Source organism: Camelina sativa, chromosome 3, assembly GCF_000633955.1.
Source record: "Camelina sativa cultivar DH55 chromosome 3, Cs, whole genome shotgun sequence".
Lineage (NCBI taxonomy): Eukaryota > Viridiplantae > Streptophyta > Magnoliopsida > Brassicales > Brassicaceae > Camelina > Camelina sativa.
The window spans coordinates 7692509-7706780 of record NC_025687.1 but is presented as its reverse complement, the minus strand read 5'-3'; the positions used below and the strand labels follow the sequence as shown (position 1 = coordinate 7706780).

General features: G+C 36.7%; 5 protein-coding genes across 8 annotated transcripts; 3 read left to right on the top strand and 2 right to left on the bottom strand.

Annotated features, from left to right (window-relative positions):
• Positions 156 to 812, top strand: LOC104775822 (VQ motif-containing protein 1). Its single transcript, XM_010499758.2, has one exon. It carries the CDS (start codon positions 282 to 284, stop codon positions 573 to 575), a length of 294 nt encoding a protein of 97 aa, XP_010498060.1. The 5' UTR covers positions 156 to 281; the 3' UTR covers positions 576 to 812.
• LOC104775821 (protein SIP5-like) lies at positions 1002 to 3788 on the top strand. Of its 2 annotated transcripts, none has more exons than XM_010499756.2 (9): positions 1002 to 1421; positions 1685 to 1921; positions 2034 to 2085; positions 2175 to 2220; positions 2306 to 2387; positions 2488 to 2638; positions 2722 to 2785; positions 3121 to 3187; positions 3265 to 3788. In XM_010499756.2, exons 2-9 carry the CDS (start codon positions 1721 to 1723, stop codon positions 3604 to 3606), a joined length of 1005 nt encoding a protein of 334 aa, XP_010498058.1. In that variant the 5' UTR covers positions 1002 to 1421; positions 1685 to 1720; the 3' UTR covers positions 3607 to 3788. The 2 variants fall into 2 exon arrangements, with proteins under 2 accessions (XP_010498058.1, XP_010498059.1); XM_010499757.2 differs by lacking the exon at positions 1002 to 1421 and adding an exon at positions 1455 to 1532.
• On the top strand, positions 6639 to 8607 carry LOC104775820 (interactor of constitutive active ROPs 1-like). 3 transcript variants are annotated; one of them, XM_010499753.2, is made up of 4 exons: positions 6639 to 6749; positions 6937 to 6992; positions 7254 to 7342; positions 7445 to 8607. In XM_010499753.2, exons 3-4 carry the CDS (start codon positions 7329 to 7331, stop codon positions 8442 to 8444), a joined length of 1014 nt encoding a protein of 337 aa, XP_010498055.1. In that variant the 5' UTR covers positions 6639 to 6749; positions 6937 to 6992; positions 7254 to 7328; the 3' UTR covers positions 8445 to 8607. The 3 variants fall into 3 exon arrangements, with proteins under 3 accessions (XP_010498055.1, XP_019099045.1, XP_010498056.1); XM_019243500.1 differs by lacking the exon at positions 6937 to 6992 and having other exon boundaries at positions 6641 to 6749; XM_010499754.2 differs by lacking the exon at positions 6639 to 6749 and having other exon boundaries at positions 6767 to 6992.
• On the bottom strand, positions 8656 to 11014 carry LOC104775819 (coiled-coil domain-containing protein 94 homolog). Its single transcript, XM_010499752.2, has 8 exons — positions 10689 to 11014; positions 10120 to 10269; positions 9888 to 10022; positions 9705 to 9770; positions 9453 to 9503; positions 9234 to 9359; positions 9061 to 9124; positions 8656 to 8967 (listed from the first exon to the last, which is right to left on the bottom strand). The coding sequence occupies exons 1-8, from the start codon at positions 10884 to 10886 to the stop codon at positions 8780 to 8782; spliced, it is 978 nt and encodes a 325-aa protein (XP_010498054.1). The 5' UTR covers positions 10887 to 11014; the 3' UTR covers positions 8656 to 8779.
• LOC104775817 (cationic amino acid transporter 8, vacuolar-like) lies at positions 11357 to 13430 on the bottom strand. The gene has a single exon (XM_010499751.2). It carries the CDS (start codon positions 13355 to 13357, stop codon positions 11585 to 11587), a length of 1773 nt encoding a protein of 590 aa, XP_010498053.1. The 5' UTR covers positions 13358 to 13430; the 3' UTR covers positions 11357 to 11584.

Below are 14272 nucleotides of genomic sequence, written 5' to 3'. Positions count from 1 at the left end.
TAAAAAAAAAAAAAAAAAACTCTTATCCATAGTACATACATAAAAAAGTCCCCATGATAATAAATTTCTATAAAAAATAATTAAAAATCTTTAACATGACAAAAAGTTCAGTCTTCCCACGAATATAATCTTTTATTTTCTATGTGTATATACCTTCATAATTATCTACACATATAAATACAAGAAACATCTCCGGAGAATCAAAAGGCAAAACTACTCAACAGAGAGGAAAACCAAGTGACTTATTTTTATCGTGTACCAAAAATCATAGAAACAAAAGTATGGCTGGAGTAAGATCAGAGCCGATGAAGGTTGTATTCATAAACACACAGTACGTTCAGACAGATGCTCGGAGCTTCAAGACGGTTGTTCAAGAACTCACCGGTAAAAACGCCGTCGTCGCCGATGGTTCTTTCGAATTCTCCGGTCAAGGCTACGGTGGTAAAGATTCATCACAGAGATTCTGCGACGCAGGAAAAGAAGGAGAAGGAGGTGCAGATACGACGGAGTTCGATAGCTTTTTCAGGGAAACCCCTCCCGTCGGCGAATTGTATAATCTTTGGTCAGACAATTGATGACTCTTAGTGAAAAAAAATCGTTTTTTACTTTAATTTTAAATTTCCCTCAGTCTTTTTTTCACAAATTTGGTCTATTAAAGGCCCATTGGGTTTAATCTTATAGGATCTATCATCTCAAGCCTCTGTAAAATACATCCCTTACTCCTTTAGAATGTGAACAACATTTTTTTTTTCTTTTTCTTAATGCATTTTTAATGTACATAAGGAAATAATATGCACTTTTTCATTTTGAAATTATATGTAGCAGAATTACATAATGTTTTTGAGCCAGATTTTTATTTATTATTAATACGGTTTTTTTTCGTCTAGTCTATTTTATTTTTACAGCAAAACAATTTTTTTTTTGAAATTGACAAAAGTCGAAATGAATAAAGTAAAAAAATAAAAAAAGCGTGGAGTAGTTTAACGCGCGTGGACGATAACGAAGGAGGAAGAGTGAAAACAAAAACAAAAAAGATAGACGACGATTCATTTCTTTGGTATCGGACTAACTCCACCGTTTACGATTCTTCTTCATCAATTCCATCATCATCTTTGTCGAAATTTACAATCTTTTTTCAGTCAAAAGAATCGGTAAATCATACCGAAAACTCAAAACTTTCAGACACGAAACTCCGTTTTTTTTTTAAAAAAAAGGAAAAAAGAAAAAATCCTTTGCGATTATACACATTGTACGTAGCGGTAGAGCTACACAACAACATTACTGTCTCTCTCTCTCTATCTCTCTCTCTCTCTCTCTCTCTCTCTCTCAGAGGAAAAGTTCTGATCTTTGTCTTCTCTTATCGTTATCTAAGTCTCTCTGACTCTCTCTCTCTCTGCCTCGAGATTCTCCACTCCATTAAGGTATATTCGCTGACTCTTTCAACTTTCTTACTTATTTTATATATTCAAGGGTTTGAAATTGTTGTTCTGTGACCCTTCAATTGCGTGGAGTTGCTGTAATTGATATCAAAGGTTGGAAATTTGGGTTTTGATCTTTGTTAGTTTCGTGAAAAAGGAATCATTTTTGGATTGCTGCGCGCTCTTAATTGCGTTTGTGAATTGTAGAAAGGAAAATATAGTATTTGATTTCTTGTTGTGAGTGTGTGTGTTCTCTGTGATCTTAGTTTGAAGGCATATATAGCATTGAACAGACAATTGTGATGGGTAATAAGCTGGGAAGGAAGAGACAGACTGTGGACGAAAGGTTCACTAAGCCACGACAAGGTTTATACATGAGCAAAGATGTTGACATTAAAAAGCTTAAGAAACTCATCTTAGAGTCTAAGCTTGCTCCTTGTTATCCTGGTCATGAGGAAAGCTCCTGCCATCATGATCTTGAAGAGTGTCCTATTTGCTTTCTGGTTTGTGTATTTGCTTCTTCAAGTCTTTCTTTCTTCCTTTACTGCTTTATATAACAAGATGAAATTGACTAACTCTGTGTAATTTATTGTTCTTGTTGTTGTCTGTTTCTAGTACTATCCGAGCCTTAATAGGTCAAGATGTTGTATGAAAAGCATTTGTACAGGTAAACTGAATATATTCGTCGGCCATCTCGTCACTACCGAATCTTTTATATTCTTGTGTTTATCGACTTTGTGTTTTGGTTTTACACAGAGTGCTTTCTGCGGATGAAGAGTCCTAATTCAGCTCAACCTACTCAGTATCCTTTGATTTCTCATATTACGTATTAAGGTTTTGTTCTTCACATATAGAAATTTTCCTTGTCGCCCTTAACAAAATGTAAGATGCCCGTTTTGCAAAACTTCCAATTATGCTGTCGAGTATCGTGGAGGGAAGACTAAAGAGGAGAAGAACACTGAACAAATTGTAAGCCAGACTTAAATCTTGAAAACAGTTACTTTCTTAATGAGTATATGATGGAACTACTGGCTGAGTCTGCCTGTATTGTTCTCTCTGTGTTCTGAAGGAAGAGCAGCGAGTTATAGAAGCTAAAATAAGGATGAGGCAGAAGGAGGTTGAAGAAGATGAAGAAAGAATGCAGAAACGTCTGGAATCGTTTTCTTCTAGTTCTAGCACTAGTGCCGCAGCTGTTGATACAGAATATGGTTCTGCTGCAGGTTAGTCTCGGTTATAGCATGTCTCAGAACTTCCATTTATGTTTTTCTTGGTTTGCAATCACAATCAAATAGTTTAAACGCAGAGGATGATGGGGAAATTGTTTCATCTGAAGACTCATGTCTGCTATCGCATCCTCAGGTTACAAGGTTTGTCATTTTTCCTAGAAATGGATCTTAGTGAATTTTTATGTTGGTTCATGCCATGAGGTGCATAAGATTCATCCCCACAACTATTTTTCTCGATTAAGCTTGTTAATTTTCCATTGGATTAGTCCTTTCTCTTGAGAAACTCTGATGTTTCGAGAACAATCACAACCTCTTGTTAAGTTGTCTCTAGTTAATCAATCATTGTTTTACATTTTTCACATCATTCCTCTTCTGGCTAAAACTCTATTTACAACGGTAATACCTGTTTTAGAAATTTGAACCTGAGTGGTCTACAACTGGTTACTGATTATGTGGTTATCTGGAAAACTCTTCAGGGATGGCCAATCTGACTTTGATCTTGAGGATATAATGGTCATGGAAGCAATATGGCTCTCATTGCAGGTAATTTGTTCGATTTCTTAACTTTTAAGTATGTTTTCTGAATAAGATAAGCCTAACTCTTTTTCATTTTGAATCAGGAATCTGGAATTCAGAGAAATACATCACCTGGTGAAATTTCAGAGAAAGTTCATAATGTGGAACCATCGACTCCATCATCATCATCATCTCCATCGGGTGGGCTAGCTTGTGCAATCGCTGTTCTCGCTGAACGCCAGCAAATGGTTGGTGAATCTTCCTCCAATGAAAACGATAACGTTGCATCACACAACATGGTTATAGGCAATTGTAACAACAGCCATTACAATACCATAGAAGAAGATAGTAACCATTACCTACAAGGAGCAGGAACCAGCTATGCAAGATCTGATATAGCTGATGATAGTGCGAGTGAGGTTTCCAGGGAAGTAACATGGCAATAGAGTTCCAAAATGTAGGAAGTTTAAGAGTTGTTATATAGTCGTTGCTTATATATGTTAGTGTGAGTGAATGATTTAAGTTTTGTTAGTTAGTTTTCAGGGTGTTCGTTGAGCACTCGTACATGTGCCAATAGGAAAAGACAAATGGTTTTCAATATCAATACAGAAGCTTGGTTGTTTGGTTACATATTCCGACTGACTGGTAACATACCGGTCTGGTACGAGTCTTTTGTGATTGATTGATCGTACAAAAATTGGAATATATATCGTTATTCTGTGAGAATCTATATTGGTAGAACCTTTCATAATTGCGGAGTGATTTTGACATGCTAGCATCCGATGAACTATCAGTTAGAGCTATATATTTTAAACGAGTTTGTGACAAATGGATGATTGTGGGATACAAAGGGAGTAAAAGAACAGTTAGTTAGTAGTTGAGGAAATGTCAAGGACGACAAAAATGAAGATTCACATGCTTCGGTCTCTTTGATATTAAATGAGAAGAGAACATAAAAATTGAATTGTGGTGGTCATCTTTGGGGGTTTAAGGGGTTTTATAGCCTTATAAGGATTTACTTAGAGTTCCTCCACTCACATGCCTTTGTCTTTGATTTTTCAAATATCAAGAAGTAATAAAAATTCATTAAACGTAAACGTGAGTACTATGATAGTTTCTAATTTTTGACCAAACCATTTAACCCATGTTAGTCCAGTCCTATTGGGGTTTATATTCGAAATGGGAAATGATCAACTTAAACAAAGTTGTATATGTTTTGGAAGTTCATGATTATTAGTTTTTCTTTCTTTTTTTTTTTCTTTTTCACACACACCATTCACCTTTACTTAAAAACTAAAAAGAATATAGAGTTCAACAAATTATAAACTGAAAAATCAAATTTCATGAAACAGAAGTACTATTATTATCCTGTTTTCAAACACGTGAAACTAAATTTGAAGGTGACTGACTTTGTAGCGCACTATTTGAAGAAGTAATAGAGCCAACTACATAGTCTATTACATTGACCAAGTAATGACAAAAAACTAATGACATTGACCAAGTAAAATGAAATTCAAATTTGCTGGTGACAATATCAAATAAGTTTAGCTAAAAATACTACACAAAATTAAGGAAGAATAATTGTTTATTGATATGGACACCCATGCCATCAATATATTAAACGGCTATTCAATGCTCGTTATAAAATTACACCTTTTTTTTGTTCGTAGTCGTGTTTTTGGTTTTTTGTTTTCCTTAAGAAGCATCAAATTGGTTTCTCGACGTGTTGGAGATGACAAAAAGAAACGTCGAAATTAGAGAAGGGTGTAATAGAAAAAAGGTTTGTAAAAAATTGGAATTTGTAGAAAACCGACAAAAGGAAACAAGAGTGTCAGAAATATGGACATGTAGGTGAAATACATGTGTGTGTGTATTTATTTATGATAAACCATAGAAACCAACTAATAATAATGTATGTCACATAAACCCACATTTATATGCATATTTGCCTAGGCTAATTCCTGAACTTTATATACATTCTCATCATTATAACTTACAGATCTTTTTAATTCTACTTCAGTTATTTATTTTTTGTTCATTATCAGGCACAAAAAAAAAAATACTACAAAATTTATGTGATGCCATTAAATTTGAGAAATGACATTAAATAGATGGTTTGCAATTCAAAATAATAAAGAGGACTTATTATATACAAGATGTTATGTAATTGTGTATATGTGGACGCTATTACAAGACAATAAAAAATGAATACTTTTTTTTTGTGCCCTTTTTCTAACCAATGGTCCCTCGATTTTAGAGGGAGGTATTCAACTTGATATTTTGAAAGATTCTAAAGTATTCTTAAAATCACTTGTTATTCAATTCATGATTTTAAAAAATCTTTTAAAATCCTATGTTATTCAACTTGAAATTTATGTAAAATCATTTAAAATAATCTAAAATCTCTTGTTATTCAATCACTGATTTATAAAACTTACTTAAAATCTAATGTTATTCAAAATATCACAATTTTTTTAAAAATAGTATTTTGAATGATTCTGCAAGACTTTTTTTGGTTTTTTAGTTGACAAATATGAGTAACAAAATACTACCTTTTGAGGTAGGATTTTAAAGGATTTAAAAAAAAAAAACAGTCGATGAAATATCAATTCCGACGACAGCTCTAATCTCCACCGATCAGCAGTCACCTCCTGAAGCTTCGTATCTTCCTGTGAATTAAACCACCATCTCTGTTCAGTAAGCTCTCTCTCTTGTCCCTCTTAATTTGAATCTCAAGGTTCAGTTTTAACTAGAATACCTCAGCTCGTTTTGTTTTTTGGACTGCAATTTGCCTCTGTGTCTGCGCAAAGTGTACCTCATCGTCGTAAAAGTATATCGGATCATGGTAAATTAATGGGCTGTTCTTTTTAGAATCCATATATGTTACAACAGGAACATAATTAGCTTTTGATCATTAGATATCAAACAAAACGAATCATGATAATGAAAAGAACAAAAAAAGAAGTGGAATGCAATATGTTCGTGGCTTACAAATTTCTACAGAAAGTCACACCACAATGGAAAACTCAGATCTTTTTGGTTTAGGTTTTTCTTCCTCTCTTCTTCATCTCACTTAAAGCTTTTTTCTTTGTTGCAGGTTTTAATTAGAAACTCACATCTCAACAATCAAATATGTTATTATGGGATCATCTTGACCAGATTTTAATTGCAGGTTTTAATTAGACTCTCTGAGCATAATTTTTTTTTTGGCATATAATTTTCTTTCTTTATATTGTAAAATATTTAAAAATCACCCAAAGTTTACTCATAGAATATCATAGAATCTCATAGAATCATATTTCATTTCTTTTTTTAGAAAATAGAAAAACTCTAAAACACAATCAAATCTCCTAAAAATCTTCTAAATCTTTCAAAATTCTAAAATATTAAAATCCTACAAAATCTTTAAAATATCAAGTTGAATACCTCCCTCTTAAATCCTCACCACGCCCAACTCCACTCAGCTTTATTTCAAATCTTCAAAAAAAAAAGACTATTCATTTCTTACTCTGTCTCTATCTCTCCCTCTCTCAAGGCTTCTTGGATAGTGAGAGAGTGTCTTCAAAATAAAGTTGTCTGTTTCGAAAAGGTACATGCGTTACATTACAACATCCATTTCTCTCTCCTTTTTTTTTTTTTTTCTCTGCTCATTTTTGGGTATTCTTCTTCTGGTTTTATGTTGTTGTTACTATTATTAACTCGCAATCAGCCAAAACACAAATCCATCTTTTTCATATTCACACTCTTTGACTATTTCTAATAGATTCTCTTTATAGTCACTTTGTTGGATTTCAAATGCAAAGTAGACCTCATCATCATCCTCTATAGCTAGGTGAGTTTTAAATCTTTTTACTCTTCTGTTTGCTTAGAAAACTTACTCCAGCTTTGAAAATTCTCTGTTTCTGGGTTATTTCTTCTCTCTCACTTTGGGTGAAAGTTTAAAGATTGCTGTCTTTTGTAAACATACACGCGCGCTTTTAACGGCGCGTGATTACAATCTCAGTTCTCCAAAATTTTCAGACATGGAGTGATGATGATGGCTTTGGTAGTTGAAGTAATGAATGACATGTTCTTTTTTTCTTTTATGCTCCAGATTCTCTCATAAGCAATCCATAAAACCCTCGAGCATCCAGCAACTGTAGTGTTATATCCTCTGAAGAATATCATAATGCCAAGACCAAGGTAAAAGGTTTCGACATTACATATTTGTTGGAATTATGATCTTTTGATTCAGAAGTAAATTGTGTGACTAAGATAAGTTCTTGCGGTGTTGTCTTTCTTTAGAGTTTCAGAGTTGTCTCAGAGGCAAGCTCCAAGGCTGAGGACATCCTCTTCTACTTCTGTCTCCAATCATCCCAACCGTCTCATCACTACGGACCGGAGTTTTAAGCCTGGTGTTGTTGACCGTAGATCTCCTAGAAGCGCTGGACCTCACAGTGATCCTCTTCGACAGAAGAAACTTGGGGGACGAATATCCGATCTAGAGTCGCAGTTAGTACAAGCGCAAGAGGAACTGAGATTGCTCAAGGAGCAGTTGGCTAATGCTGAAGCTGTCAAGAAACTAGCTCAAGATGAGCTTCATATCAAGTCAAAGAAACCAAACCCGCTGGCTCGGGTGGAGGGGTCTGCATCTGATGAGGCCGCTGAGACCATCGATAGAGACGAAATACCTGGTGATGCCCAGAAAGAGACTGATGTGTTTGAGGTTCCTGTTGAGAAGATTGCGGTAGAGGAAGTAGAACCGAGAAGCGGAGATGAAGAAGCTGAGAAGTTGGTTGCAAAGGAAGATGAGATCAAGATGTTGAAAGCTAGACTCTATGATATGGAGAAAGAACATGAATCACTAGGCAAAGAAAACGACAGCTTGAAGAGTCAATTGAGCGATTCAGCTTCAAAGATGTCTAATGTGAAAGCAGATGAAGATGATATGGCTTCAAAGGTGACTCGGATTGGGGAAGAGTTAGAAGAAAGCAGAGCAAAGACGGCTCACCTGAAGGAGAAGCTCGAGTCCATGGAAGAAGAAAAAGACGCATTGGAGGCTGAGATGAAGAAGCTTAGAGTTCAAACTGAGCAATGGAGGAAAGCCGCGGATGCTGCAGCTGCCGTTCTTTCTGGGTCAGCTGAGAAGTGTTTTGCAGGTGGGTTGTTTGAGACGACAGCTGCTGGGTTTATTGAACCGCCAGGAATGGTTGATGATTCTGATGATGGATCTGGAAGTGGAAAGAGGAAGAGTTCTGGGATGAAGATGTTTGGTGAGTTGTGGAGGAAGAAAGGGCAGAAGTGAGATGCAAATGCGGTGGAGTGTGATTCAAGAAATTGTGTGCTCACCATTTCTGTTTTTTTTTTTATTAGGATGCATGTTGCTGAACTTATCTGGAGATTTTTGTAAGTTGGTCGGCTTCATCAGAAGCTAACCTAACTATCAATCCAAATCAATTGCAGATTCTCTTGCTTCTTACCTGCAAACACAATTTCATGAACAGCAATATGCATCGTAACATAACCTCAAATTTACTGAAAGATCTCATATATGAACAGTACAAGGATGGGCTCCAATTCTCCAATTCTAAAACAGTGATAAATCTGTGAAAGTGCTAATTCTGTTTAGAACAAAAACAATTAATCCTCGTCTTCATCACTACCATAGTTTTGGAATAAAGACACTAAACTGGCGTTGGCCACACCATCGCTCTTCTTCTCCTCTGGTTTTGCAGAAGTTGGTTGGGATTGCTTCTTGATGATTTTTATGTGAACGGATTTGAACGGTTGTTTGCTGGTAGCTTGTTTCTTTGGCTCCTTTGGTTTATCTGATTGAAAATAGAGATTCCCATTAAAGGTTATTCAACTGAAAAAATAAAATCAAAGTCGTAAACTTCAAAAGAAAGATTGATATAACACACCTGCAGAAGAACTAGTCAAAATATCTGTGGGGTTGCTTGGACTTTCCTCTGATGCCTTTCTCTTCTGTATTCAAATTAAAGGAATTAACAGTTAGTCATGATTCAAAAACAAAACCAACACATGGTGATAGAACGAGGCAGATCTGAAAGAACTATGTTTTTATGGCGGATACCTTTGAAAGATCTGAAGATGATCCTTTCTTCTCCTTATTATGGCTGGGAGAACCAAAGCTCTCATCATCATAATCATCATCATCAAAGTCGTCATCTGCAATCCTCCTAATAACTTCTTTCTGTTTCTGCATTTCAGATGAAATAGGAAATATGAACAAAGTTTAGTAAAGTATCATGTGGAGAACCAACATTTACACAAGAATGATATGAAAACTTACACCAAATATAGACTTTATAACTGCTTCATCTTCTTCTTCTATTCGTTTTACCTGTCAAAAGAAACAGAAATTATTGCCTCAGTCAGCAATCGAACTTAACATATCAATAATCCAGACGACTTTTATCAGAGAGAGAGGTACACGACGATATAAGGTGTGCAAAGAGCAATAAGGTGACTCGCTTATTAAGAACAACAATTGAAATTTCTGTTCGTATGTGTATTAACCAAGCAAAGAGCGACAGGAACAGACCTTTTCAGCACCTGTTCTTTGCAAGGCCTCCAGCATTGCATCTACGCTGACATGAGCATGTCTAGTCTGCAAAAAGAAAAATAAAAAGTAAATCAGTACAAAAAACTTATCCGGCAGTGTAACCAAAGTATGACGAAAAAGATCTTAAGAGTTGTACACTGTGATCAAAAAAGGAGAAGATACCTTCATAGATTTCATTTCATCAAGTGCAGCTATAATGTCCATTTCTCTTTTAGAGTCCAAAGTTCTGTTCTCCAAGGACTTCATCGCATCCCCCATCTCCTCAGCATCTCTTTTCTGCTTATCCTTATCAACCTCCTGCACAGAAGAAATCAACGTAAAATTTAGTATACTAGAAAGTGTGCATCAGTATCGGGTACGTAATCCTCAAAAGCTAAATGTCTGAAGTCCTTACCTCATCTTCAGCACGCCAGGGTTCATAATTACGAGATGCCCCAGATTCGACAATGTAATCAGAATTCTGTGGATCCGTCTTCATAGTCAGCTCTGCAGAACACTTGGTGCACTTGAAGTAGAATCTAAATATTTGAATCCCAAGATACGTCTGCATATCAGGAAAAAAAAACTTTTTATTAGAATATGCCACAAAAATAACACCACGAATAACTATTCAAGTAGTTCGAACTAGATTATGGTAAAGGCAAAACTCCATGCTCAAAAGCGAAATTAGTAATATCAAGAGGTAATGGTACTAGTTATATAACAGGACGTAGAAACTAGCTTCTCTACCACCAAGCCCAAACAACAGCTCAATTTCTCGAAACCCTAAAACCCCAAATCTGAAATCGTTTTCAAGATAAGTCTCAAATTAACGAACTGACGACAGTAATCTCGATATTCTTCACTGAAACCAAAAAAACAAAAAAAAATAGATGACATTCCTAAGCATTCGTATCAACACTTTACAAACCAATTGCATAGAACAGAGATCAAACAAAAAAAAAATCGAATCGATTCAATTACCTCGCCAATGACGTCTTCTTTACGGGAATTGAACTTGGTTCCCTTGTAGATATAGTTTCCGCAGGTACCGCATCGGACACTCATTGGAAGCATCATACGAACCTTGATCTGCTGATTCTTCGGTCGCCGGAGCCTGGGAAGCTTCGACGGATCGAAGTCCGGCGGATAATACTTATTCAGCACCTTCCGTTCTCCCATGTCGCCTCTTTCTTCTTCCTCCTCGAGCTTCTTCTTCTCCTTCTTCTTCTTCTGATGAGCAAAATCACAGGAAAAAGGAAACTTCGCGTTATTATTTCAAGCTTTCGTTTCTATCCCGGCTTCTCCTTGATATAAAGTCCCGTCCCGTCTGATGCACCGCTACTAGAAATCGGGTTAGAACTCGGGTCATGGGCTTGGGCTTAGGTTATCTTATCGGGCTGTTTTAAATGTTCGGCTTATTTAACCGGGTCGATCCCAGTTACCGCCTTACCGGGATATGTGTCCGGGTTACCGGTAGTTCGGATCAATGATATTTTTCTCTTTACCATCAATGGTGTGATAATGATATGACATATGAAGATAAGTTTTTATCATGATTTGTTAGAAACTGTGATCTTACTAATTGAGGAACTCTATTTCGAACAGGAAGGGACAGATAAAATAAAATCTATATATAATCACAAATGAGCTAAATGAAGCTGTGAGAACACGTTGTTCAATCCCAAGATAGATGATACAAATACAAGTATACAACACACAGTACGACAAGCTTTTTCCAACATTTAATGAAAATAATGGATGTGGAAATATCAATTCTTATTGTACATTTGATACATGAATATTGAAGTTACCTAAGAAAAACATGGAAATTTATACAATTTACCAACCATACTGAAGTGTTGTGATCGATTCTTTTATCATCTCTCTTCCTCAAACTTTGCTTGCTCCGGTGGCTGATGAGCTACATCATATGTTGCATGAAGTCCAACGAATAAGTAGTACACAAGCATCACCATGGTACAGATAATGAATCTCAAGAATGCTACATAACCAAGTGATCCGATTAGGAAAAGATTCATGGCGATTGAAAACGATGGCAGCCATGGAACAAGCGGGACTCCCCAGACCTTAGGAACACGGGATGTTGGTATCAATGCCAATCCCAAAGTGCCTATGAACCAAATAACTCCGATTAGTGCATAAGCGATCCAACCTCTAACGCCTGCGTTCCAAAGCGCTGATACTCCGATGGAAGACGCAATGATTACAAACAGAAAACCAGTAAACTTTACCAAACGGGCCTTAGGAGTTACATCTTTCACGTAGTAACGTCTCACGAGCAATGCTACTGCCACAAGCATGAAAATGAAGAGGGTAGCAAAGGAGAAAACACTTGATAGAACATCTAAGCTGGTGAAAAAGGAGATTATTGCGCTGAGTATAGTTACAAGGAGAGTAGCATTGATAGGGGTTCCTGTTTTGGGATGAACCAAAGCAAACCATGGAGGAATCATATGTGACCGAGCAATCTGAGTCGTGTACCGAGCTTGACCTAGAGATCCAACAAGCAGGCTTGTGGTCATTCCCTTTAAAGCGCATATACCAACCAAGTACTTAGCCCACTTCATCCCAATCTGAGCAAAAGCAACGGAATACGCCGCATTTACATCAATTTCAGTGTACTTCACCATCATAGTCAAAGCCAAAGCCATCAAACAATAAACCACAGTGATCATAGACATCGAGCCAACCAAACCAATAGGTATATCTCTCGAAGGTTTCTCGGTTTCCTCAGCCATGTTCGCCACCATATCAAAGCCAGTGTATGACCAGTACACAACTGCAGCTGATTGAACCACACCTTTGGCTCCGTAAGGGAAAAAAGGAACCAAATTGGAGCTTTTAGAATGAGTAAACCCCACAACGACGATAAACACAATAACACAAACAGTGACAATGGAAGTAATCAAATTCAACCAAGAAGTCCTCTTTGTTCCACTCATGGCAATACCATTAGCAACCAAAAGCACAGCAACAGCAACCGGATCAAGAAGATCAAACCCTTTGGCAAAGGAATCGACTTTAATCCGGAAATAGTCAGAATCATTCTTGACCAAACTAGCTAGATACGAAGACCATGACCTCCCTAATCCAGCAGCACCAACAATAGCCTCAAGCAGAATATTCCCAGCAGCAATAAAGGCTAGAAAATCCCCTAATTCAACCCTGAGATAAGAGAAAGAACCTCCAGCGACAGGAATCTCAACTCCAAACTCAGCATAACAGAGAACTGATAGCAAAGCAGAGACACCAGAGATAGCGTAAGAGAGAACAACGGCAGGACCCGCTCCAGTCCGAGCCTCTTGACCCGTGATGACGAACACACCAGAGCCGACAACTGAACCAAAGCTAAGCCATAGAAGGTCCCACCAAGTGAGACAGCGACGCATAGGGTTCTCGCTTTCCCGGCGCGCTGCATCGATCTCGTAGGCGTCGGAAGAACGAGAGAGTAGACGATCGGCGAGGCGAGGACAAGTGGCCGAGAGAGCTGATTTGTATGAAGAGAAGCTCTGGAACGAGAATTCCGGGAAAAAATCTTGCTTTCTCCATCTCCAGTAGCTCCTCCTCCGTTGACTTAAGTCATCGGATCCCGACTCAGGCTGCTGCTGCTGCTGCTGGTGAGCTTCCATTGAAGAAGGATAATTCGTCTTCTCTAAGAGTGTGGAAAAAGATTGATAATAAAAAAAAAACTAAAGCGTCTTTAATTCACTAACAAAAAAGTTAAAGGATTGAAATTGTAAATAGTCAAATAATTGTAGTTAAAAATTCGTGCAGAGTTCACTGAAACTAAAAGGGTCGTGACAGTACAACCCTAAAACACGGGACCCACGCTTAGGTTTCGTCTTAAAAAAAGGGAAAATAGAAAATAATAATAGCGACGGTCAGGATTGGAAGATGTGAGACTCTCATCTCTCTCACCTTTTGAGATGAATCGTACAAAGAGTGGGACCCATGTTTTCTGACAAGTTTTGATCAAATGGCTAAACGCCACGTGACGAAATGTCTATTACGAGATCATGCCACGTTCGTGGATGTGAGCGAGCTTGACTGATTTCTTTCATCAACTTGCTAGTTTGCTACTATAAATAAATTTTTTAAAACTGAATATTTCTTTTTAAAAATACTTACTAATATAAGAAGGGAAGAATCCATGTATTTTTCGTTGTAAGAAATATGTATTTGTCTTTTAAAATTCGCTTTTGATTTGACAATAACAGTTTTTGTTATTACTTTTCTGATGTAGTAGAATAGTAGTAATGTAGTATACAATTGCTTTTCGATTATTATTTTTGCTGATATTCTACGTGACGTTTTAACTATATGAGAAAAGTAAGATTAATTATTAGCAGATTCATTATTACTTACCACCGGATATAGTTGTAGCAGATTTTGTCACAACAGTCATTTTCATACTTCAAAAAAAAAAAAACTTACATGTTACCTGTCAAAAAGGTTCTTAAGGATTAAGGTGGTGAAACATACTAGTAAACCTAATGTGACATGTATTTTAGGACAATGATAGACTTATTTTATAACTAGTAGTT

What these genes read in the sequence shown, in the direction of transcription:
- LOC104775821 (XM_010499756.2), top strand. Translation starts at nt 1,721, where the DNA reads ATGGGTAATAAGCTGGGAAGGAAGAGACAGACTGTGGACGAAAGGTTC. An exon ending in AGTGTCCTATTTGCTTTCTG is followed by an intron (nt 1,922 to 2,033) that starts GTTTGTGTATTT and finishes GTCTGTTTCTAG; the next exon opens with TACTATCCGAGCCTTAATAG. An exon ending in AATTCAGCTCAACCTACTCA is followed by an intron (nt 2,221 to 2,305) that starts GTATCCTTTGAT and finishes ACAAAATGTAAG; the next exon opens with ATGCCCGTTTTGCAAAACTT.
- LOC104775817 (XM_010499751.2), bottom strand. Translation starts at nt 13,357, where the DNA reads ATGGAAGCTCACCAGCAGCAGCAGCAGCAGCCTGAGTCGGGATCCGAT.
- LOC104775819 (XM_010499752.2), bottom strand. Translation starts at nt 10,886, where the DNA reads ATGGGAGAACGGAAGGTGCTGAATAAGTATTATCCGCCGGACTTCGAT. An exon ending in CCTGGCGTGCTGAAGATGAG is followed by an intron (nt 10,023 to 10,119) that starts GTAAGGACTTCA and finishes TCTTCTGTGCAG; the next exon opens with GAGGTTGATAAGGATAAGCA. An exon ending in AAAGAACAGGTGCTGAAAAG is followed by an intron (nt 9,504 to 9,704) that starts GTCTGTTCCTGT and finishes TTCTTTTGACAG; the next exon opens with GTAAAACGAATAGAAGAAGA.
- LOC104775822 (XM_010499758.2), top strand. Translation starts at nt 282, where the DNA reads ATGGCTGGAGTAAGATCAGAGCCGATGAAGGTTGTATTCATAAACACA.